Genomic DNA, 25,612 nt, shown 5'->3' with positions numbered 1-25,612 from the left:
ATATTTTTAAAGCATCATTAATAAAGTGCATACATTTAATACAGTAGGAGATGCAATGTTCAACTGACCCAAAAATATATATTTGTATGGTAGTAAACATTTTGTAGTAAAAAAAAAAAAGAAAGTGGTAATTGGGTTTTCCGTACTTGAATGTATCAAAAAGTTCAGAACCTTAATAATTAAAAAAACCCACCTAACCCAGGGCAGAGTAAGGGGTCCCCAGAGTACGGACACGAAACAAACAAAAAAAAAAAGAATACATCAAGTGTGAGAACAAAATGGTAATATTGATGAATAAAATTAGATATATTACATATCTCTCCAACACAGTAGCCAAAAACACACGTGTTGGTGGGTGAACCAGCAGGGAAGTAAGTCCCCATGAAAAAATGACTGGTGACAAAGCAAGCTACTAATGTTAATACAGTGTACAAAAAACAGATAACACAACGATAAGCAGATGACAAAAGAGGGCCAGAAAAGCAATTCCCTGCAGAGTAGACCGCACATGCTGAATTAGAAAGATATGGCAGCTCACCCACCAAACACCAGACGCACAGGTCACAAATACTTTTTTTTTTTATAACCTTAATAACTAATCCACACTATGCAAATATGGAATACATTTAATATACTTCTTTGTCATTGATACTTGTGTATACAATCTCTATGGAACCAACACTTATACATACAACTTACGCTTTTTTGAACATCATCAACTGCACGACTTCTTTCATCATTGCCATTGTAGTTCTGGATTGCTTCGGTGTAAGTTCTAAGGAAAGTGTCCTTGATCTTTATAAAAGACAAAGGTAGAAGAGTAAACATCAATTTAGATAACCTTGATACAAACATTAACCAGTGTTCTCCCATAAAATACTCTTCCACTAGATGGCCAGAAAGGAAAAGCTACAATCACTTCACTATGGGCTCTGCTCAATCTGCATTGTGGCTTCTGGCAGAACCATGATTCATTGCTGGATAATGGTGGCAACTGATAAACCTCACTGACTCCTAATGGGGTCATTTGGGTTCTACTATAGTGTTTTCTGTTCAGCACACAGGAACATAGCCATAACGAGATGATTCGGCGAATGATTTCTTCACTCTTGGCCATCTCACTACATCTAGAATAGAGCAGTACTGTTAGATCCAAGAGTAAGGCTAAGTAGTTTGCTTACTGGAGGTGGAAAAATAGACATTTGATATATAGTACTGGACATGTGACCGTTCAAGTCATCATTTATTTGAAAATGATCCAGTAATCAAAAAACAGATCCTTTTCAAATGGGAGAAAAACTGATGGCTATTTAAGGGATCCGTTTTCCATAGACTTCAATGTTAAAAAAAAAAAAAAAAAAAAAGGATCCAGAATCAGTTTTTTTTTCAGGAGGACAAAATAGTTGTGTCGGCACAAATTTTTGGCAACAGATTGCTGCTGGATCCATTATAACTACTGGACATGTGAACAAAGCTTAATGGTGACCATACATGTTAGATCAATGTCGGCCAAGACGGCCCCAATTCAATGTGACTGGTCAACCTTATAATGTGACTGGTGATGTTCACACTCTCCCGAATAGCAGATGTCAGGGAGAAAGATTTATGGATTTTAGATTTTTGGTCCCACAGCGATAAGAGAGGAGCCGTCAGGCAGAGCGGCTTACGCCCATCACCCTAATTAGTACACGTGCACGCTCAGCCGCAAGAGGAACAGCTGACGACATGTGCAGCCAACAGTTATCCAAGACCCCCTAAAACTGCACCAATTTGTGCCACTAATTACAAGCCATCTCAATCACAAGTAATTTCCAGATAATATCTAGTTCTGGGGAAATGATGAGAAGCATATTTCCTACTGTTACTAACAAACATTTTAAGACTAATCCCTTCACAATCGTTGCAAATATATTTTCTGTACAGTGCTGCAAAATATATATTGCCATTATATAAAAACATAGCTAAAAATGCTAAACTAAACTAAATAGCTTACGCTGCCATATGGTCATATATTTTCAAGCATTTCCAATAGTCAGCACATTTTTACTAGATTACAATTTTCCCATCTTCTCAAACAAAAATGATCCAGAATTAATTTCCACAGTGAGATAATCGCCTGCTTCTGCACTTACCGACAATGAGAGGGGTTACACGGACAACGAACATGGAATTACATCAGCGTAGCAGTGAAGAAATTCATTTATAACCATCGCCACCCTACTGCTGACCCAGTGAGATTTGTTTTTGTACTACACATATGAAGAAAGCAGAGTGCAGCACTGAGCTTGGCTACATATCTCAGTGCCATAGTCTTTGGCATGCCCTGCTGCTCCATACAGAGAGAATGGGGGGTACAAATCCTGCAATCAATAGTTGGGGGTTCCAGCAGCTGGCATGGTCCTTCAGGAAGCTGGCGGAAGCAGAAGTGGAGCAATGCTGCAGGCCCCGGGTGGGAGAAGGGGGTGCCCCAGCAGCGGGAGGGGGTGTGTGTGCTGGTGGCTGAGCGGGATCGTAGAAAGCAGGGCCCCTCCCTCAGGAACCAGGTGTGCGACAAAAGCGGTGAGATGTTGCGGGGCAGGTGACGGCGGTCAGGCAGAGCGGAGTGCATTGCTTTTCCGGCACCCATCTTTCTGAAGCCATGGTCTACAGGGAAATGGTCGCCCGAGCAAACACATGAACAGACTGTGATCTCAATGGCCATCTTCCTGAAGCAGTGGGCCTTTTCTCTGTGAAGGAAATGAGGGACCTGAGGGAGAGACCCTGCTTCCTGCAATCCTGCTCCACCACTACAGCTTTAAAAGCTGTGTAGGGAGGGCATAAAACAGACTTTCTGATTAAAAGATTAAACTAATTTTCCCTTACCTCATGTCGAAACACAAAACCTGAGATACCGGCAATCAGTTCAGCCAGGAATACCAAGGATAAAAACATTGCATACTGCAAGAGTAAAACAAAGATAAAATGATTATCAACATTACAGATGAAACATCCATTAGAATTTTACAGATGTGTGCATAATAAATCCTCTAAGTGTGTCTAATGTGTTATTTTCTCATGGATTCTCCTAGAATTCGCGAAAAATAAAAGTCTTTGTGTCAGAAAAAAGGCCTAAAAATGCTCATAAATTTAAGATCTGTGTCATAGTAACAATGTTGGCAGATCATCAACAGTCTAAGGGCTCTTTCCAACGTCCCTGTTTCGAGTACGTGTGGTGCCCGTTTCCACACATACTGGAGACACTGACACACAGACCCATTCAAATTAATGGGTCTGTGAACATGTCAGGGTGTTTTCATGGACCATGTGTCAGTGGGCAAATCACACTGACATGTCCGTTTTTTACCCGCTGCACGGGCCGCAAAACATCCTGCCCACATGCACACTGATGAAAAACGGATGACATCCGTGTGACACATACCGGTGCCTGGGAATCAGCGGTATTTAGCGCTGTTCCCAAGCGCTGGGTGCTGAATGCTGCCCTCATCAGTGTCCCCCGCCAGCGCTGCCATAAGCGCCAGCAGGGGACAATGATGAGAGTAGTAGTGTCTGCTACTGCTGTGTCCAAAGTCTCTAAAAATAAGAATAAAAATAAAAAAATCCTTATACTCACCTGTTTTACGTGTCCCCCGCAGTAATACACCTGACTGCTCATGTCAAGGAGAATGACTGGCTACAGCGAGCAGGCCCCTGAACTGCGCTGAGCTCATCGAGTGACAGGACACCGCTCGGTGAGCTCAGCGAAGGACAGGGGCTCGCTATCTGCAACGAGTCAGTCACTCTCCTCTGCTCCTCAGCGTGAGCGGTCAGATGGATTACAGCGGGGGACACTTAAAACAGGTGAGTATAAGGATTCTTATTTTTACAGGTTTTGGACACAGCGGAAGCAGAATACAACGCTCAACATTGTCCCCTGTTGGCGCTGATCATAGCTGGCACTGGTTTTTCCAGTACCGGAAATATCTGGACGTGTGAAAGAGACCTAAGGCTGTAAAATTGTGTCATACCTCATGTTCTCACGTAGTTTAAATGCTGTGTTTTTTTTTCCGCTGCAGTTTTTTTGCGCAGAAAATCTGCTGCATTAAAACGGTCCAAAGCAAAGCGGATGTGCCTTCATGAAAACCCATGCCCTCTTTGCTTTTACATTTTTGATGTGTTGCTTTTTTATAGGTTTCTATGTTGGAGGCTGAAAAAAACAAAAAAAATAAAAAAGCAGATGTGATTTAGACACAGAATCAAGATATTCTGTACTAATAGAAACACAAAAATACTGCTTCAAATCTGCATCAGAAACACATCAAACAAAGAGGAAAATGAATAGAAAAAAACATCAATAATCAGAGAAGATTGTTTTTGTGTACAGTCATGGCCAAAAGTATTGAGAATGAGACAAATAGTAATTTTTCCAAAGTTTACTGCTTCATTTTTTGTAATGGCAATTTGCATATACTCCTGAATGTCAAAGAGTGATCAGCTTAACAGCAATTACTGTACTTGCAAAGTCAATATTTGCCCAGAAAATGAACTTTAACCCCCAAAACACAATTCAACATCATTGCAGTCCTGCCTTAAAAGGAGCAGCTAACATCGTTTTAGTGATTGATCCATTAACACAGGTGTGGGTGTTGATGAGGACAGGGCTGGCAATCAATCAGTCATGATTAAGTAAGAATGACATCACTGGACACTTTAAAAGGAGGCTGGTTCTTGGTATCATTGTTTCTCTTCAGTTAACCATGGTTATCTCTAAAGAAACACGTGCAGCCATCATTGCACTGCACAAAAATGGCCTAACAGGGAAGAGTATCGCAGCTACAAAGATTGCACCTCAGTCAACAATCTATCGCATCATCAAGAACTTCAAGGAGAGAGCTTCCATTGTTGTCAAAAAGGCTCCAGGGCGCCCAAGAAAGACCAGCAAGCGCCAGGACCGTATCTTAAAACTGTTTCAGCTGTGGGATCGGACTACCAGCAGTGCCGAGCTTGCTCAGGAATGGCAGCAGGCTGGTGTGAGTGCTTCTGCACGCACTGTGAGGCGGAGACTCTTTGAGCAAGGGCTGGTTTCAAGGAGGGCAGCAAAGAAGCCATTTCTCTCCAGAAAAAACAACAGGGACCGACTGATATTCTGCAAAAGGTACAGGGAGTGGACTGCTGAGGACTGGGGCAAAGTCATTTTCTCTGATGAATCCCCTTTTCGATTGTTTGGGACATCTGGAAAACAGCTTATTCGGAGAAGAAGAGGTGAGCGCTACCACCAGTCTTGTCTCATGCCAACTGTAAAGTATCCTGAAACCATTCATGTGTGGGGTTGCTTCTCAGCCAAGGGAATCGGCTCACTCACAGTCTTGCCTAAAAACACAGCCATGAATAAAGAATGGTACCAGAATGTCCTCCAAGAGCAACTTCTCCCAACCGTCCAAGAGCAGTTTGGCGCCCAACAATGCCTTTTCCAGCATGATGGAGCACCTTGCCATAAAGCAAAGGTGATAACTAAATGGCTCATGGAACAAAACATAGAGATTTTGGGTCCATGGCCTGGAAACTCCCCAGATCTTAATCCCATTGAGAACTTGTGGTCAATCATCAAGAGACGGGTGGACAAACAAAAACCAACAAATTCTGGCAAAATACAAGCATTGATTATGCAAGAATGGACTGCTATCAGTCAGGATTTGGTCCAAAAGTTGATTGAGAGCATGCCAGGGAGAATTCCAGAGGTCTTGAAGAAGAAGGGGCAACACTGCAAATATTGACTTGCTGCATTAACTCATTCTAACTGTCAATATAACCTATTGGTACTCATAATATGATTTCAATTATATTTCTGTATGTGATATAAACATCAGACAAACACTAATAAAAACCAGAGGCCAGCAGATCATGTGAAAATATAATTTTGGTGTCATTCTCAAAACTTTTGGCCATGACTGTATTTTAGTCTGGACACCTGCAGAAAACATGCAGATAAAAAGCAGCAGATTGAACACAGTCTCAATGGAATTCTCAATGTTCTGAATTATTTGTCATATAGAGTCATGTCTGAAAGCGTTCGCGCCCTTGAAATTGTTCCAGAAAATGAAGTATTTCTGCTAGAAAATTATTGTAATTACACATATTTTGTTATACACATTTATTTCCTTTGTTTTTTTGTTGTTGTGTTGTTCCAATACACACAGGGAAAAAAAGGCAAAATTAGACATAAAATTTCACAGTAAACCCCAAAAAAGGGCCACACAAAATTGTTGCCCCTTTTCTAAAAATGTGGGTAAAAAACTTTGTTTCAAGTAGGTGATGCTCATTCACACTCATCTGTGGAAAGTAACAGGTTTGGGCAATATGAAAATCACACCTGAAACCAGATAAATAGGGGAGAACTTGACTCAATCTTTTGCATTGTACGTCTGTGTGTGCCACACTAAGCATGGAGAAGAAAACTGTCTGAAGGTTTGAGAACCAAAAGTGTTGAAAAATATCAACAATCTCAAGGTTACAAGTCCATCTCCAGAGATTTTGATGTTACTTTGTCCACAAAGGAATGCAACATAAATTAAGAAATTTACATCACATGGCACTGTAGCTAATTTCCCTTGATGTGAACGGCAGAGAAAATTTGATGAAAGGTTGCAAAGCAGGATAGTCCGGATGGTGGATAAACAGCCGCAATCAAGTTCCAAAGAAATTCAAGCCGTCTTGCAGGCTCAAGGTGCATCAGTGTCAGCGTGAACCATCCGTCGACATTTGAATGAAATTAAATGCTATGTCTGGAGACCCAGGAGGACCCCACTGCTATCACAGAGACATAAAAAAGCTAGACTGCAGTTTGCCAAAATGTAGGCTAGCCAAAATCCTCCTGGAAAAGTGTCTTGTGGACAGATGAGACCAAGATAGAGCTTTTCGGTGAAGCACATCATTCTACTATTTACGGACAATGGAATGAGGACTACAAAAAAAAGAATACAGTACCCTACAGTCAAATATGGTGGAGGTTCAAAGATGTTTTGGGGTTATTTTACTGCCTCTGGTACTGGGTGCTTTGACAGTGTGCAAGGCATCATGAAATCTGAAGATTACCAAATGATTTTGGGTCGCAATATAGTGCCCGGTGTCAGAAATCTGGGTTTGCGTCCTAGGTCATGGGTCTTCCAGCAGGACAATGACCCCAAACATACTTCAAGAAGCATCCAGAAATGGATGGAAACAAAGCGCTGGAGAATTCTGAAGTGGACAGCAATGAGTCTAGATCCAAATCCCATTGAACACCTGAATAGACATCTTAAAATTACTGTTGCGAGAAGGCACCCTTCAAATATGAGAGACCTGGAGCAGTTTGCAAATGAAGAGTGCTTCAAAATTCCAGTTGAGAAGTGTGAGAAGCTTCTTGAATGTAATAGGAAGTGATTGTTTGCAGTTATTTATTCCAAAGGGTGTGCAACCAAATATTATGGTGAGGGTGCCAACAATTTTCTCTGGCCCATTTTTGGGCGTTTTGTGGAAAATGATGTCCAATTTGCCTCTTTTTCAGTTTTTTTTTGTGTTGCTCCAATATACACAAAGGAAATAAACAGGTGTATAACAAAACTTGTGTAACTGCAATAGTTTTCTGAGAAAAATACTTCATTTTCTGGAACAATTTCAAGGGTGCCAACACTTTTGGCCATGACTGTAATTGATATCGTTATTGAAATAAACATGCATGTTCAGCCGTTCTAAGCATGCATGTTTATGGAGAGTCTGTAGGGATAGCTTTCATCTGAAAACGGTTAACTTATGTCTAAGGGCGGCTCCGAAAACAACTTGTTCTTATTATTGCAGAACTCGTAAGTCTACTTCATACTCAGTGATGCAAGAAAATATCACAGCTGGCTCTCCGCTGCAGCTCCCACACATTGTACTGACAAAAACTCCACAAATTAATTGGTCTATCACTGCTTGAAAAAAAAAACGCAGCGCTCCTAATGTTCTTCCATACTATAAAAAGATATTTCTCCTGGGAGCTCCACGACATAATAAACCCCCCTCAGAATATGATGGCTTTAGAATTCCCTTAGCAAGGAGAAAATCTTTTCTAAGCGAGACAAGGATAAGCAATATCCGGAAGTAGAAGAAGAAATCCTCTTGCACTAACAGAATACAATGAGATAAAACGCAAGGGAGAAATCAAGATAAACTGGCAGCTCCATCTCCATACAGGAAATCATGCCTAAATTCAACGGATGTCCTGACCGGAAAACCAAGAAGCTGTTCACATGGACTTGAAAGATGCACAAAGTTCAGCATCAGACACCACAAGACAATACGTACACGGGACTATGTATGTAGTGCGCCTACTAGAGGTCTGTTCTATCTATGATTAATTGGCTGATGCACTATACAGTATATACACTGCTCAAAAAAATAAAGGGAACACTCAAATAACACATCCTAGATCTGAATGAATGAAATATTCTCATTGAATACTTTGTTCTGTACAAAGTTGAATGTGCTTGCAACAAAATCGCACAAAATTCATCAATGGAAATAAAATTTATTAACCAATGGAGGCCTGGATTTGGAGTCACCCCCAAAATTAAAGTGGAAACACACTACAGGCTGATCCAACTTTGATGTAATGTCCTTACAACAAGTCAAAATGAGGCTCAGTATTGTGTGTGGCCTCCACGTGCCTGTATGACCTCCCTACAACGCCTGGGCATGCTCCTGATGAGGTTGCGGATGGTCTCCTGTGGGATTTCCTCCCAGACCTGGACTAAAGCATCCGCCAACTCCTGGACAGTCTGTGGTGCAACGTCACGTTGGTGGATGGAGCGAGACATGATGTCCCAGATGTACTCAATCGGATTCAAATCTGGGGAACGGGCGGGCCAGTCCATAGCTTCAATGCCTTCATCTTGCAGGAACTGCTGACACACTCCAGCCACATGAGGTCTGGCATTGTCCTGCATTAGGAGGAACCCAGGGCCAACCGCACCAGTATATGGTCTCACAAGGGGTCTGAGGATCTCATCTTGGTACCTAATGGCAGTCAGGCTACCTCTAGCGAGCAAATGGAGGGCTGTGCAGCCCTCCCAAGAAATGCCACCTCACACCATTACTGACCCACTGCCAAACTGGTCATGCTGAAGGATGTTGAAGGCAGATCGCTCTCCACGGCGTCTCCAGACTCTGTCACGTCTGTCACATGTGCTCAGTGTGAACCTGCTTTCATCTGTGAAGAGCACAGGGCGCCAGTGGCGACTTTGCCAATCCTGGTGTTCTGTGGCAAATGCCAAGCGTCCTGCACGGTGTTGGGCTGTGAGCACAACCCCCATCTGTGGATGTCAGGCCCTCATACCACCCTCATGGAGCCGGTTTCTAACAGTTTGTGCAGACACATGCACATTTGTGGCCTGCTTGAGGTCATTTTGCAGGGCTCTGGCAGTGCTCCTCCTGTTTCTCCTTGCACAAAGGCGGAGGTAGCGGTCCTGCTGCTGGGTTGTTGCCCTCCTATGGCCCCCTCCATGTCTCCTGGTATACTGGCCTATCTCCTGGTGACGCCTCCAGACTCTGGACACTACACTGACAGACACAGCAAACCTTCTTGCCACAGCTCGCATTGATGTGCCATCCTGGATGAGCTGCACTACCTGAGCAACTTCTGTGGGTTGTAGAGTCCATCTCATGCTACCATGAGTGTGAAAGCACAACCAACATTCAAAAGTGACCAAAACATCAGCCAGAAAGCATTGGTACTGAGATGTGGTCTGTGGTCCCCACCTGCAGAAACACTCCTTTATTGAGGGTGTCTTGATAATTGCCAATAAATTCCATTTGCACAACAGCATGTGAAATTGATTGTCAATCAGTGTTGCTTCCTAAGTGGACAGTTTGATTTCACAGAAGTTTGATTTACTTGCAGTTACATTCAGCTGTTTAAGTGTTCCCTTTATTTTTTCGAGCAGTGTACTAATCCATAGTCATGTAATATACACACACGGTAAAATATGTGTATGTATTTGGCTATCTTAGGAGGACATCTGTTTGTGCAGGTAACTATTACTGTGCAGAATTATTAGGCAATTTAATAAAAACCAAATCTAATCCCATCTCACTTGTTTATTTTCACCAGGTAAACCAATATCAGTGCACAAAATTTAGAAATAAACATTTCTGACATGCAAAAACAAAAACCAAAAAAATTAGTGATCAATATAGCCACCTTTCTTTATGATGACACTCAACAGCCTTCCATCCATAGATTCGGTCAGTTGCTTGATCTGTTTTCGATCAACATTGCGTGCAGCAGCCACCACAGCCTCCCAGACACTGTTCCGAGAGGTGTACTGTTTTCCCTCCCTGTAGATCTCACATTTTATGATGGACCACAGGTTCTCTATGGGGTTCAGATCAGGTGAACAAGGGGGCCATGTCATTATTTTTTCTTCTTTTAGACCTTTACTGGCCAGCCACGCTGTGGAGTAGTTGGATGCATGTGATGGAGCATTGTCCTGCATGAAAATCATGTTTTTCTTGAACGATACTGACTTCTTCCTGTACTACTGCTTGAAGAAGTTGTCTTCCAGAAGCTGACAGTAGGTCTGGGAGTTGAGCTTCACTCCATCCTCAACCCGAAAAGGTCCCACAAGTTCATCTTTGATGATACCAGCCCATACCAGTACCCCACTTCCAACTTGCTGGCATCTGAGTCGGAGTAGAGCTCTCTGTCCTTTACCGATCCAGCCTCTGGCCCATCAAGAGTCACTCTCATTTCATCAGTCCATAAAACCTTTGAAAAATCAGTCTTAAGATATTTCTTGGCCCATTCTTGACGTTTTATCTTATGTTTCTTGTTCAAAGGTGGTCGTTTTTCAGCCTTCCTTACCTTGGCCATGTCCCTGAGTATCGCACACCTTGTGCTTTTTGATACTCCAGTAATGTTGCAGCTCTGAAATATGGCAAAACTGGTGGCGAATGGCATCTTGGCAGCTTCACGCTTGATTTTCCTCAGTTCATGGACAGTTATTTTGCGCCTTTTTTGGCCAACACGCTTCTTGCTATGAAACGCTTGACTGGTCGGTGATCACGCTTCAAAAGTTTGGAAATTTCAAGACTGCTGCATCCCTCTGCAAGACATCTCACAATTTTGGACTTTTCAGATCCCGTCAAATCTCTCTTCCTTTCCTTTGGCAAAATGGGTCAGAAGTTGCCTAATAATTAAGCACACCTTATATAGGGTGTTGATGTCATTAGTCAACACCCCTCCTCATTACAGAGATGCACATCACCAGATTTACTTAATTGGTAGTTGGCTCTCAAGCCTATGCAGCTTGGAGTAGGACAACATGTATAAAAAGTATCATGTGATCAAAATACTCATTTGCCTAATAATTCTGCATACAGTGCATACACACACATATACATATTATATTTACACACACACAGACATATATATTTATTACACATACATACACACACTATGGCCTATATGTCATGACAAAGGTAATTGGATCACTTCAGCCTGATGAGAATCGGGTATTAACTTTTAAAATACATGTCCGAATGGCTGAAAGATCCAGATGATATTAAGATGAACATATTAGGAGTCCAGCAATAGAAAAAAATAGCCACTACCCACACAGCCTGAATGACCGCTGTAGCTTGTACTAAGCAGTGTGAGATCTCAGCAGCATTTGTTAATAAATGATATATGCTGTTTATGGGACAGTGGCTTTAATAATTGACTGGCTTATTTTTGTTCATTTAACTGAAAAATTAAAATTAACAAATTAAAAAGGGTTGTCCAGGAATTATTATACTGATGACCTAACCTTGGGATACGTCATCAATATCAGATTGGGGTCAGGTCAGATACTCTCAATCATCCCGCAGTGGCTGAATGCAGACAGTGTATGGAGGCAGAACAATATTGCTCCGTACACCGTGTAGTGGCCGTTCTCAGGTACAGCAGCTCAACTTCTATTCTTTTCAATAAGGTGATGAGCTGCACTATCTGAAAACGACCACTACACAGTGTACAAAGCCATGCTGTTTCAGCCTTATACACTGCTTACAGACCGCCGCTGCGGGAGCGGCAAACAGCTGATAGTTGGAGGTTTCGGTTGACGGACCATCACCGATCTGACATTGATAACCTATTCTAAAGATAGGCTGTCAATATACAAGTCCTGGACAGCACAGTAAACCTTAACACTTAAAGGGGTCTGCATTGTAAGTATTTGTTCGTGGTGGTGTTTTATGTACTGAAAATGTCCTTGCTTACCTTAGCAGTCTATAGAGAAGATGGCTCATCATTTCACAAAAATTAAGAAAATAAAAAACCAACTAATAGCAAGGTCATTTATCAGTGTCTCAAGTTAAAGAGGATCTGTCTGGTATAAAAAAATCTGCAGCTGCAGTGAATCTGCCAATGCTTTTGTTCCTCCGTTATGGAGATTTGCCCTTTTTCTACTCAGGCACCAAGTATGCTTGTGGTCCAGAAGGGCGTTTCAGAAGAGTTTTCTCTGGGTGCACGTGATCCTCCCCGCTCTGATACTGCTCAATCACCGCTCAACAGCATCTGAAACTGGTCAATCTCGCGAGATCACCCGGTTCTCAATGTGACTTTCCAGTGTAGCACACTCACATAGTCGTCTTGCAGCGTGGTCTTCCAAGAACAAGGTGATTTCCCTAGATTGCGCTGTTCAACCAGTGTCAGCGGAGAAGGACTAAACCCCTCCAAAGAAAACTCTTCTGAAATGCAATCTTAGACCACAAGTAGGCTAGGTGCCAAAATAGACAATAGAGCATATCTCCGCTACACAAGCACTAAACAAAAAGCCGCGGTAGATTCAAGGCAGAATGGGGATTTGGGTGGGGTAACAAACTCAGTTTTTTGTACATGTGATAGGTTCTCTTAATGTAGTAATAAAAAGTGAAAGCCAAGTTCCAGCAGGCATAACACAAAACTAGAAACATCAAAACACTGTAAATCGCCTCAATTATATAATGCAAAATGGAATTAAAAAAAAAATTCCAAAAGCTTCTCACCAGTTTGAGCATCCATGGGCTACCACGGCAAGTGGCAAAGCATCCAAAGAGTCCGAAGACAATGATGGTAGTTCCAGTTCCAATGAGGACATAGGGAGCATTGGTGGAGTTTTCAGCGATGAGTGAGATATATGTTCCTAATGTAAGTTTTCCCCACACTCCAACAGCTAGTAGAATGACACCAGTAATCTGAAATGTAAAAACACAGAAGCATAACAATTAAATAAATGTAAAAGTGCATCTCCTGCTTTAGAGGCAGAATCAGTTTGTGCTGAGACAATCATATACGGTAATTAATTATTACAACCATTACAAGACATTAGGTATTACCATTACAAGAGGTTACAACCATTTACAGAACCGTAATTATTTTGTAACATTCATCCCATGATCCACAGCTAGCGTACAAGAAACTGGTTCTAAAGTTTCACCAACATTTAAAAGGTCAAGTAAAGGAGGAGATCACAAACTATAAGAGAAAATGGGAAAGCGCTTCATAGAGCCAGCATCTGGGTACACTGGTTACTGATCTCCTTGTGCCCCTGTCTCGTCTCTCTCCTTTTTCTGTTGTGTTCAGGACATAACACCTACAGAGGCCTTTGAGTAGTAATGGAAACTGCCACTGGCAATACTTTTCCCAGATTCTATCCGGTCCGTAAAGGGGGGTGAATCGCATTCTGTAAGAACTTGAAGGGTTTTGAAATGCCGCCCTATTCCCAGCCAGTAAACACCAGATGTGGTATTCTTTTCAGCAGTATTCTTTATTTCGAAGGATAAAATATAAACGAGTTTGGTTTCTGGATCATATCAACCCCTTCTTCAGAAATACTTATCAGGGCCCAGAGAAGTAGTCTTAACGTAGGTGTGATGAAAGCCGGCCGGTGGGTGCAGCTCTCTGGCGCCCCCTTACCTCTCAGGTCAGTCAAGGTACCGCACCTAGAATAAGCGGTCGCCAGAGAGACTGTCCTGTAACCTACTGGGTATCGGGGCCCTCTGTAGTGAGGGCGGTATATATATCTTCCTTGGCCGCGCCAGGAATATATATATCTGAACCTCCGACCGTCACTACCAGCCTTCCCCAATCCCCAGTTGGTATGCTGCCACCAGTCCCTATTTTAGATATACGCCCAGTCCGTGAATGGGCCTATATCGGGTCAGGAACCAACCCTGGGTAGCGTTTTTGGCTTGAGCCGAGCTCACACGGACGTGCGTTCGTTATGCAGAATAAAAGGCAGGCCCACAATTACTTGAGGTAATTGATTATAATAATACACTAGATACACGATATACAACTAAATATACACAGGTATAAGGTCAGGCTAAACTATACAACAATGGAATACAACACACAGAATCACCACAGCATATCAGTTACCGGTTTCTTGATTTTCTTGTGACGCAGGGAGAGGATTCTGCGATCGCAGGCACGGTTCTTTGTTACAGGCTGAGGCCTACCACCGCATGGTCAAACTGCTCCTCCCCTTGGTGGCCTCAGCTGGTGCTCAGATGTTCAGCACACCACTCTTGGGTCAAGACTGACTTGTCTCTTGTCTGTCCTGCTATCTTACCTGCCCCGTCCCGCCCACTGCTGGTGAGGTCAGCTGGCTCAGTCTCCACCCTCAGGTCTAACTTCGATCAGAAGCCCAAATTCTATGGAACCCAATAACTTCTTCTGGGATGGTCTCATGATACCCCCAGGGGTTCCCATGGATTCGGGCCGCCGTAACCGACCTTTTGATATCAATTATGATACCATACGGTCCTCAGGAATGGCTCCGCGCTATATCTTGGCTTCCAGAGCACGTACAAACGTCTACCGCGGAGGCTTGTGTGCGCAATGGCTCCGGGACGCCGTGATATTTTTTTATTGGCCCATCCCACGCAACATGCGTGTACTATTCATGTTTCTATATCTTATGCCTCCATGCTTGTGACAGACAAAGAAACTAGTCCTATGGGACAAATGGTCAGGTACAGATAGACGAAGCACCCCCCCCTGCTGGCTGTGTTTCCTCTCGAAGTCTTTGAAGCTCCTAGCATTCAAGTGTTAAGTAGGCTTCTTATCTTACAGGAGCCTGGATGGGGGGAAACTATCTAGTTGACGTTTTAACAGAAGGTCCCAAGGGTGGGGGCTGCTGAAGTGTGGCCATCCCTGGATATGATTTATCATTACCAAGATGGCGGCTACAGGTTCATCACACCTCCCCCTATACGAGGGCGCGAGGGGGTAGCACATTCCTGTGTTCCCCCGTGCGTCCTTCTGCACCCTCCCCTTGCCGGGATAACCCGTCAGCGTTACCGTGGTCACGGCCTCTTCTGTGGCGAATGGAGAAGTGGTACTGCTGGAGAGCGAGGCTCCAGCGTAGCAACCTGCCATTCGACCCAGAGACCGTGTGTAACCAGCTGAGGGGGTTGTGGTCCGTCTCCACGGTGAAATGGCTCCCGTACAAGTAGGGCTGCAGACGCTGCAGGGCCCATACAATTGCCAGGCATTCTTTTTCCACCGTGGAGTAAGCCACCTCCCGGGGCAGTAGCTTCCTGCTCAGGTACAAGACAGGATGTTCCTGGCCTGTCGTGTTGACCTGACTTAGCACAGCACCGAGGCCAAAGTCACTGGCGTCGGTCTGTACCACAAACGGCCGGTCGAAGTCGGCAGCTTGCAGTACAGGGGAGCTACTTAGGGCGGCCTTGAGTGCCCCGAAAGCTGTCTCGCAGGCGACTGTCCAGTCGACTGCGACGGGCAGCTTCTTCTTGGTGAGGTCCGTCAGGGGCTTGGCCAGGGTGCTATAGTGTGGGACGAACCTCCTATAGTACCCGGCGGTCCCCAAGAAGGACATCACCTGCTTTTTGGTCCTAGGAGTGGGCCAGGATGCGATGGCATCCACTTTCCCCGGTTCTGGCTTCAGAACCCCCCCGCCTACCCGGTGACCCAGGTAGAGGACCTCACTCATGCCCAGCTGGCACTTTTCCGGCTTGATGGTCAAGCCTGCCCGGTGGATCCGACCGAGCACCTGCCGCAGGTGCTCTAGGTGATCCTCCCAAGTGGGACTGAAGACTGCAATATCGTCCAAGTACGCAGCCGCGTACCCTTCAAGTCCCTCAAGCAGCGTATTGACCATCCGCTGAAAAGTGGCAGGGGCATTCTTCATGCCGAATGGCATCACTGTGGACTCGTACAGTCCAAAAGGGGTGATAAAGGCAGAGCGTTCCCTTGCCGCGGGGGTCAGAGGAATCTGCCAGTACCCCCGGCTCAGATCCATGATGGTCAGGTACTTAGCCCCGGCCATCCGATCGAGCAGGTCATCGATGCGTGGTATGGGGAACGCATCGGTGGCCGTTACAGCGTTGAGCCCCCGGTAGTCCACGCAGAACCGTGTAGTTCGGTCCTTCTTTGGTACGAGGACTACAGGCGAGGCCCACGCGCTGCTGGATGCCTGGATCACCCCCAGCTTCAGCATCTCGTCTATCTCTTGGCGCATGTTTCCCTGCACCTCGAAAGAGACCCGATATGCTGAACGCCGGATCGGCGGGTGATCGCCAGTGTCCACGTCGTGGACAGCCATCTCAGTCCTTCCGGGCAGGCTGCTGAACAGCCCCCGGAAGGGGTGCAGGGTGGTCCCCAGCTGGGACCGTTGGTCCTCCGTGAGCTGGTGGCCAACCCCCACATCCTCGATGGACCCACCCGCCTTGGCTTGGGTGAGCAGATCCAGGAGGGTTTCTACCTCTCCTTCCTCGGGAAGGTTGCACACTGGGTGGGCAGTCGCTTCCCGCTCATGATGAGCCTTCATCATGTTCACGTGGAAGGCCTTCCTCCTTCCACGGGCGTGATCCAGGGTGACCAGATAGGTGACGGCATTGAGTTTCTGGTGCACGAAGTAGGGACCTTCCCAGGCTGCCTGAAGCTTGTTCTGTGGTACGGGGACCAGTACCCACACCTTTTGACCCACCTGGTAGGTCCTCTCACAAGCATTCTGGTCGTACCACCGCTTCTGGTCGGCCTGGGCCTGGGCCATATTGTCCTGCACCAGCTTTGCCAAGGCCATCATCCTGTCCCGGTGGCGCACGACATACTCGATGACCGACACCTCGGGGGTGGCCAAATCCCCTTCCCATGCTTCCTTCACCAGAGCCAGGGGGCCCCGTACCCGTCGCCCGTACAGGAGCTCAAAGGGGGAGAACCCCGTTGAGGCCTGCGGAACCTCCCGGTAAGCAAATAGGAGGTGTGGGAGGTAACGCTCCCAGTCTCTCCCGTGGGAGTCGACCAACATCTTAAGCATCTGCTTTAAGGTGCCACTGAACCGCTCACACAGGCCATTAGTCTGTGGGTGATACGGGCTGGCCACCAGATGTTGCACCTGCATTTGCTTACAGAGGGACTCCATCAGCCGCGACATGAACTGGGTCCCTCGGTCGGTGAGCATTTCTTGGGGGAAACCCACTCTGGAGAAGATCTCCAGTAAGGCGGTAGCCACCTTGTCGGCCCGAATGGACGACAAAGCTACCGCTTCCGGGTACCGGGTGGCATAGTCCACTACCGTGAGTATGAAGCATTTCCCGGAGTGGCTGGGAGTGGACAGAGGTCCAATAAGATCCACAGCGACCCTCGAGAAAGGCTCTTCGATGATTGGCAGAGTTACCAGTGGGGCTTTGGGGCGCGGCCCCGCCTTCCCCACCCTCTGACAGGTGTCACACGAACGGCAGTAGGCACCCACCGCGGCTCCCATCCCAGGCCAGTAGAAATGCTGAGCTATCCTGGCCTTGGTTTTAGCGATCCCTAGGTGTCCGGCCATCGGAATCTCGTGTGCGATCCGCAACAATTCCGCCCTGAACGGATAGGGTACCACTAACTGTCGGTCCCTGGGCCACGCCTCCGGTGAACCCTGCTGGACCGTTACCCGGTACAGCCGTCCCTGGTCCCAGACCACCCGCTCGCAGTCTGACTCCATGGGAGGCTGTGCCGCCTGTTCCTTGAGAGCTTTCAGGCTGTCGTCTGCTTCCAACGCAGCCTGAAATTCCTGACTTGATGTGGCCAGAATCGACGAAACTGCCACATCCTCTGTCAGCCCCTCCGGGCATGTCACCTGGCCGCTGTCTGACCCGGCAGACACTTGGTCAGAAGTGGGGAAGCCGTCGGACCTCTGCAAGGCTCCTTGGGCTCCGGCGCTCCCACTCCTGGTGACAGCGGCTATGACCGCTGTGACCGTGGGTAGTGCCCGCTTCCCCTCTGTTTCTGACCAAGCCGCCCGATCAGGCAGGCTTCCTAGGCCTTTGGACATCTCGGATGTGGGGAACTCCTGCCCTGGGGTCTTACCTGGCGGCCCCTCTCTTGGGACACCCCCACCCCCCATGGCCTGTTCCTCCCCCTGCAGTGGGCCTATACTCAGCAGCCTGGATACCCCTGGGAGCCCTACACTGCCGGTAGCTGCCCCCCTCTCCATCCCTGAGCTTCCCTCTACAGAATCCTGCCCGCCCCCTCCCTCACCGGAGGACAAGAGGTCACGGCACGCCGGCTGAGCACCTCTGCGGGCATCCCCACACTCCCCACCTGCTTTCACTAACCCTGTTTGTGTTGTGTCTGTGCAGGTGTTACCCTCAGGTTTCACTCCCTCCTCCTCAGCAGGACACACACTACATACAACATGGTTGGCATTAGCAGCAGACAAATCAATACACTCTTGGGGGGCCGAACTTGGGGGTTCAGAGGGTACATACTGCGATACTAGACGCCCCAAGTCGGTCCCTAATAAAACATTTGCGGGAATATTTGGCGTTACTCCCACCTCCCGCATCCCCCTTCCGGCACCCCAGTCCAAATACACCATGGCAACGGGAAGTGCCGGCTCCACGCCTCCAACCCCGGAGACGGAAAGAGTCTTTCCTGGTACCAAGTCCTGGGGGGACACCACCTCAGGCCGTACCAGTGTTCGTTCAGCGCCCGTGTCCCGCAGTCCCATGACCGCAGAACGGCCTATGGTGACGGGTTGGATGTTGTCCAGGGACCTACCACCACCCCCTCCCACACACAAAACATTGGGCGCTCTCTGGGACTGGGATGGGGTCTTTTGGCGCTGGGGACACTCAGCCCTAAAGTGTCCTGGTTTGTTGCATAGATGACAACGTCTTACGTCTGGTCCTTGCCTGGAGAGGGCAACAGGGGGATACACCCCTTGTGTTCTAGGGGCCGGGGAACAGGGGCATGACTGGGCTTACCCCCTCTCCAGGTGCTGCTGGCAGACTTCTTCAGCTCAGGCGCCCTGTTATTGGCATACTCGTCTGCCAGGGCGGCTGTAGCAGAAGCCCCTGTTGGTTTTCGGTCACGGAGGAACTGTCGGAGGTCCTCTGGGCAGTTCCACAAGAACTGCTCCGTGACGAACAGTTCCTGGACCTCCTGGCGGGTAGTAAGCGCTAGACCCGAGGTCCAGTGCTCTGCGGCTCTCAACAGCGCCCGCATATGATCGGTCCAGGTGTCCTTGGGGCCACGCAGCAGGCTCCGGAACTTCTGGCGGTACGACTCGGGAGTGAGGTTGTACTGCCGGATCAGGGCCCGCTTGATGCAGTCGTAGTTCTGTACCTCCCCGGCAGGTAAGTCCCCCAAGGCATCCAGGGACTTACCCCTCAAACGGGGGGTCAGGTATCTGGCCCACTGATCCCGGGCCAGATGGTGCTGAAGACAGGTCCGTTCAAATGCCACCAGAAAGGAGTCCAGGTCCCCATCCTTCTCCAGTAGAGGGAAGTCCTCAGCTCGGACTTTGGACGACTTGGTCTCCTGATGGGTTGGTTGCTCTAGCGGAAGCCCCCGCTGGGCCAGGTCCAGTTGGTGCTGGCGCTCCGCAGCTCGCTCTGCACGCTCCGCAACCTCCCGGCGCTCTGCAGCTTCACGCTCCGCAGCCTCCCGGCGCTCTGCAGCTTCACGCTCCGCAGCCCGCTCCGCAGCCCGCTCCGCAGCCCGCTCTGCACGCTCCTCCTCCGCTGCCTTCTCTGATGCTGCCAGGAGGGTTTTGTAGACGGCATCGCCATGAGACTGGAGACTTGCCATAGCCGCTTGTAAAAGGGCTTGTGATCTGGACAGGCTGGGCTGGGTAGGTGGTGGGCAGCCCACTGCGGGACCGTATACTGGGGACTGGCTCCCTGAGGTGCCCGGGCTGGACTCCTCCTCGCCATGAGTAACAATGTCCTCCCCTCCTGCCACACGGACCGTAGCATTAGCCTCTTGCAGGGTCTTGCTCCTGGTGCCGTCTGCCATCTTGGTAACCGACACCGCTGCAACCCTGAGTTTGCACACACCTTGTTATACTTTTAGCCTGACCGTCTAACGTTGGGCTGACCTTAAGACTCCAGCAGTGGAAGTTACCACTGGCAGTCTTTAGTGCCTGGGAGTAGGGGTCCCACAACACTATTATTCTGCAATCCCACCGCTCTGCCACCAATGTGATGAAAGCCGGCCGGTGGGTGCAGCTCTCTGGCGCCCCCTTACCTCTCAGGTCAGTCAAGGTACCGCACCTAGAATAAGCGGTCGCCAGAGAGACTGTCCTGTAACCTACTGGGTATCGGGGCCCTCTGTAGTGAGGGCGGTATATATATCTTCCTTGGCCGCGCCAGGAATATATATATCTGAACCTCCGACCGTCACTACCAGCCTTCCCCAATCCCCAGTTGGTATGCTGCCACCAGTCCCTATTTTAGATATACGCCCAGTCCGTGAATGGGCCTATATCGGGTCAGGAACCAACCCTGGGTAGCGTTTTTGGCTTGAGCCGAGCTCACACGGACGTGCGTTCGTTATGCAGAATAAAAGGCAGGCCCACAATTACTTGAGGTAATTGATTATAATAATACACTAGATACACGATATACAACTAAATATACACAGGTATAAGGTCAGGCTAAACTATACAACAATGGAATACAACACACAGAATCACCACAGCATATCAGTTACCGGTTTCTTGATTTTCTTGTGACGCAGGGAGAGGATTCTGCGATCGCAGGCACGGTTCTTTGTTACAGGCTGAGGCCTACCACCGCATGGTCAAACTGCTCCTCCCCTTGGTGGCCTCAGCTGGTGCTCAGATGTTCAGCACACCACTCTTGGGTCAAGACTGACTTGTCTCTTGTCTGTCCTGCTATCTTACCTGCCCCGTCCCGCCCACTGCTGGTGAGGTCAGCTGGCTCAGTCTCCACCCTCAGGTCTAACTTCGATCAGAAGCCCAAATTCTATGGAACCCAATAACTTCTTCTGGGATGGTCTCATGATACCCCCAGGGGTTCCCATGGATTTGGGCCGCCGTAACCGACCTTTTGATATCAATTATGATACCATACGGTCCTCAGGAATGGCTCCGCGCTATATCTTGGCTTCCAGAGCACGTACAAACGTCTACCGCGGAGGCTTGTGTGCGCAATGGCTCCGGGACGCCGTGATATTTTTTTATTGGCCCATCCCACGCAACATGCGTGTACTATTCATGTTTCTATATCTTATGCCTCCATGCTTGTGACAGACAAAGAAACTAGTCCTATGGGACAAATGGTCAGGTACAGATAGACGAAGCACCCCCCCCTGCTGGCTGTGTTTCCTCTCGAAGTCTTTGAAGCTCCTAGCATTCAAGTGTTAAGTAGGCTTCTTATCTTACAGGAGCCTGGATGGGGGGAAACTATCTAGTTGACGTTTTAACAGAAGGTCCCAAGGGTGGGGGCTGCTGAAGTGTGGCCATCCCTGGATATGATTTATCATTACCAAGATGGCGGCTACAGGTTCATCACAGTAGGGATCAGTACAATCTCGTTTCAGGATCCTGATAAAAATTCCTGATGAAGTGTTTGGTACAATCCAGAAACGCAATGACATTTTACCCATGCAATAAAGAATACTGCTGAAAAGAACACAACTTCCGGTGTTAACTGACTGGGAGCGGCGCAACCTTTCAGAGTCCCTCAAGTTTTCACAGAATAAGATTCATTTTAAAGGAGGTCAATGGGAGAGTGGGGGGTGCGTGTGTGGAAGTCTGGAGAGCCATACGTGCAGGAGAGAGGTCTAAACACACTTTAGTGAGAAGGGAATCCCACCCCACTACCCTAACTCTCTGCGGCCACAGCTAAGAGGTTTCTCCTGCCCAGCGGTCTCTATTCTTCATAGAGGGACTAGAGGTGCCAGTAGAGAGCCCTTACGCGCTCCTACTACCTTTCCCTACTAGAGAGGTAGCCATCTTGAGGACAACTTGGTGCGGCAAGTCCGGATGCAGTTGTGGCGGCCCCACAAGAAAACACCTAATGTATTCTATTTTTAAAGGCACAACTCCTGTAGACTGCTCCCCCAGTAACCCCAAATAACCATCATAAGGGCTGAAAGGGGAAAAGAGCAAAACCTTACAGTTTATTACAACACAATTCATATAACCAGCCACTGAATCCATAATTCTTTACTGACATCTGGTGGCAGTTTACAGGAGTACATAAGATTTTTCATGAATAATTGTATCAGTCACACTTTTTCCCCCTACTGGTTGTTTTGAGCTGTAACAAGGGCCTTCCTTATCCCAGTTACTTTGGACGAAACAAGTTCTTCTCTGGCTAAGATGGCACAGATGCTTAATCCAAAAGTCCACACACGGGGAGTTGCAAAACGTCCTCCGGATACTCTTCACAAGACCAAGAACAATATCCATAAAGAGGCCACTTAGTCATCCTCATCTTTTGGCACCTCCCCACATGTCATTGACATGGAGGAATCGGGCTCACTACAGTCTCTACAAAAGAGTCTGCAGCGGCAGACGGTCTCCCCACTAGAAAACCCACTCTCCAGTGCACTTAGCTCTTCAGGTGTTACGAGATCTAATACAAGCCATACCAACAAAAAAGGACATTGATTTATTAGAACGGAGAACTGAAGCTTTGGGTATGTGCACACATTCAGGATTTGAAGCAGAAATTTCCTGAGCGTTTTTGCCTCTCCCTGGCAGAAAAAAACGAATGCAGATTTACATGCGTCTTTGTACATCAATGAATGAATTTTTGCAGCTAAATAAAATTGGTGGGACATTGCTTAAGCCCTTGGATTACCATAAGAACTGGGGTGAGTATATTGGTTCATTTAAATGATTAAAGAGTGGGTCTGTTGTATTTCAAATAAAGTGTTTACACTGCGTCTGTGTGTTTCTTTACTTTAATTAAAATTTGGTCATGAAAAGGTCTGATTGACACCTTGACATCAACAAACAAAAGAGCTGGGTGTCAGCTAGTCCCATTCACCCAATCTCCATTAGCATTTCTATTCATGTAACTTATATGCCTGTTGTGAGCTGTTAATTTTAACCTAAGAATGTGTCATTACGCAAACATGTTCTCTGGCCATTAAATAACATCTCATAGCTGGTTCGTTAGCTGCTACATCCCCCGATCAGCACTCAGCAGCGTTTTGGATACAACGTATTTATGTTGCGTCCAAAATGCAGTGTTCTGATGCCGCACTTTTGTTGTCGGTACATGTAAATCCACCGCATATAATGACACTTCAATCGTTCAAAATCTGCAGCGGAGACTAGCATGCCCGCTACAGAAATTGACATGCTGCGGGTGAGTTTGGGTATGTCGCCACGATCAGGAGCCGCTGCAGGTTTGACACAGCATCAAACCCACAGCATCCAGATGTTACAGCATAGTGGATGGGATCTCTAGAAATCCCATGTCCACTATGCGTGCATCAGAGGCTGCGAATCACCTGCGGACACGGATATGCGGCGTGTCTTTCAGGACTGCAGCATGTCAAATTCTCTTGTGGAGTCACTAGTCTCCACAACAGAAATTTGACCACTTGAATGTATTGAATGCAGTAAATCCGCATGGTTCAGTGAACACATGTGGATTTATCTTCGTTCAATAGAATTTAACGTTTTGGACGCAGTAAAAATTTGCATCCAAAGCGCTGCTTCGTCTGAATTATGGGCACAGAGCCTAAAATAAAAAATAAAAAAAAAATGGCGTGGGCTCTGGCGTCATTTTTATAACCAGCAGAGGGAAAGCCGACCGCTGGGGGCTGATATTAGTAGCCGGGAAAGGGGCCATTAGCCAACAATGTTCCCTGGCTATTAATATCAGCTCATAGCTGTTTGTTTAGCCTTTACTGGCTAGATTACGGGGGGATCCCAGAAAAAAACTGACGTGGGGTCTCCCTATAAAATCTAACCAGTAAAGGCTAAACTAGACAGCTGCGGGCTGATATTAATCGCCATGGAAGGGGCCATGAATACTAGCCCCTTCCGCAGCTATTAATATCACCCCTCAGAAGTACTAGAAATGGCGCATCCATAAGATGCGCCAAATCTGACGTTTAGCCTCGCTCTTCCCACTGCCCTGTAGTGGTGGCAGTGGGGTAATGGGGTTTGGGTTCATGTCAGCCTTGTATTGGCGGCTGACGTGAAGCCCATGTTAGTAATGGAGGGAGTCTATAAGACGCACCCATTACAAACCGAGTAGTAAAATGGTCGGCACTTTTTCAATAAAAGACACGGCCAGAATAAAGTATTTTAATGAAATAAAAAAAAATTGTAGAACCGTGTGTGTTTTATTACATGCCTATGCGAAGACCTTAATCTCCCGGAAAAAATATAAAATAACAAACAACCGTATCTCTCACCTATCCGGCGTCAACGACGAAGTCCACGTACCACCGAGTGTCACGCAGTGATCTGGGTCACTTCTACAGCTGTGACATCAGAAAATCACTGATGTCACAGCTGTACAATATAGCATTCTACTGACAGGGGGTGATTTTACACCCCTGTCAGTATAAACAGGCTGCAGGAGGTCACTGGGGTTCATCAGCTGAAGATCAGCTGAGGAGCTCTGGTGAGCTAAACACCGTGGGACATTCTTGCGAATGTTCCCACGGTGAGCATCAGCTGATCGGTCAGGAGACCGGTTAGCTGATTACTGGCGTCAGCAATCAGCTGATGGTCACGTGACCAACAGCTGATTGCTGCCAGCACTGATTGCCTGATGGTAGCGTGACCAGTGTACTGTGGGCTGCCGAGGAGTGAACATCGCTGCTGGGGACCAGGACACCGGGGGCCACCGGACAGGTGAGTATACAGGTTTATTTTTACTTTATTCTTCTTTTAACTACCGCGGGCACGCGGGCTGGGAAGAGCAGACTGCTGCTCCTCCCATCCACGCTGCTCTCACTGTTATCAGCCAGAGCAGCGGTCGGATGAGAGGAGTAGCAGTTTCCTCTACTTACCCGGGTACCACCCGCAGCGCGATTCCGTGGCGGTTTTGCGCCTATTGATTTTCATTGAAACTCAACAATTCCGCAGGTATAGATATTCTACCTGCGGGTTTTCTGCGATTCAATGCAAGTCAATGGGCGAGAATTTGCCGGGGAATCGCGCACGAATTGGCTATGCTGCGGTTTTTGCCGCAATGATAATCTAGAGCAGAAATTTCCGCATCATGTGCATAGCACATGCGGATTATCATTGCTATACATGGCAAACCTATTACCAAGCGGTTTTAATGAATTTCCACGGCGGAAAAAACGCTGCGGAAACGCATAAAAACCGCATCGTGTGCACTCAGCATTACACCAACAGGCTAT

The 25,612-nt window shown here is 47.2% G+C and overlaps 1 protein-coding gene across 1 annotated transcript in view; it reads right to left on the bottom strand.

Annotated features, from left to right (window-relative positions):
- The window catches only part of TSPAN7 (tetraspanin 7), a 150,354-nt gene that overhangs the window by 30,390 nt on the left and 94,352 nt on the right, over positions 1-25,612 (bottom strand). Inside the window, exons 2-4 of the mRNA XM_073667295.1 lie at positions 13,021-13,209; positions 2,863-2,937; positions 700-795 (exon numbers count right to left, since the gene is read on the bottom strand). Of these exons, the coding sequence (XP_073523396.1) occupies positions 700-795; positions 2,863-2,937; positions 13,021-13,209 (360 nt within the window). The remainder of the gene's footprint in view (positions 1-699; positions 796-2,862; positions 2,938-13,020; positions 13,210-25,612) is intronic.

This window comes from Phyllobates terribilis, unplaced genomic scaffold (genome assembly GCF_046119375.1).
Source record: "Phyllobates terribilis strain yellow unplaced genomic scaffold, ASM4611937v1 Scaffold_2__4_contigs__length_985480577, whole genome shotgun sequence".
NCBI lineage: Eukaryota > Metazoa > Chordata > Amphibia > Anura > Dendrobatidae > Phyllobates > Phyllobates terribilis.
Note: the sequence above shows the minus strand (reverse complement) of the source record. Positions and strands in the feature narration are given on the sequence as shown.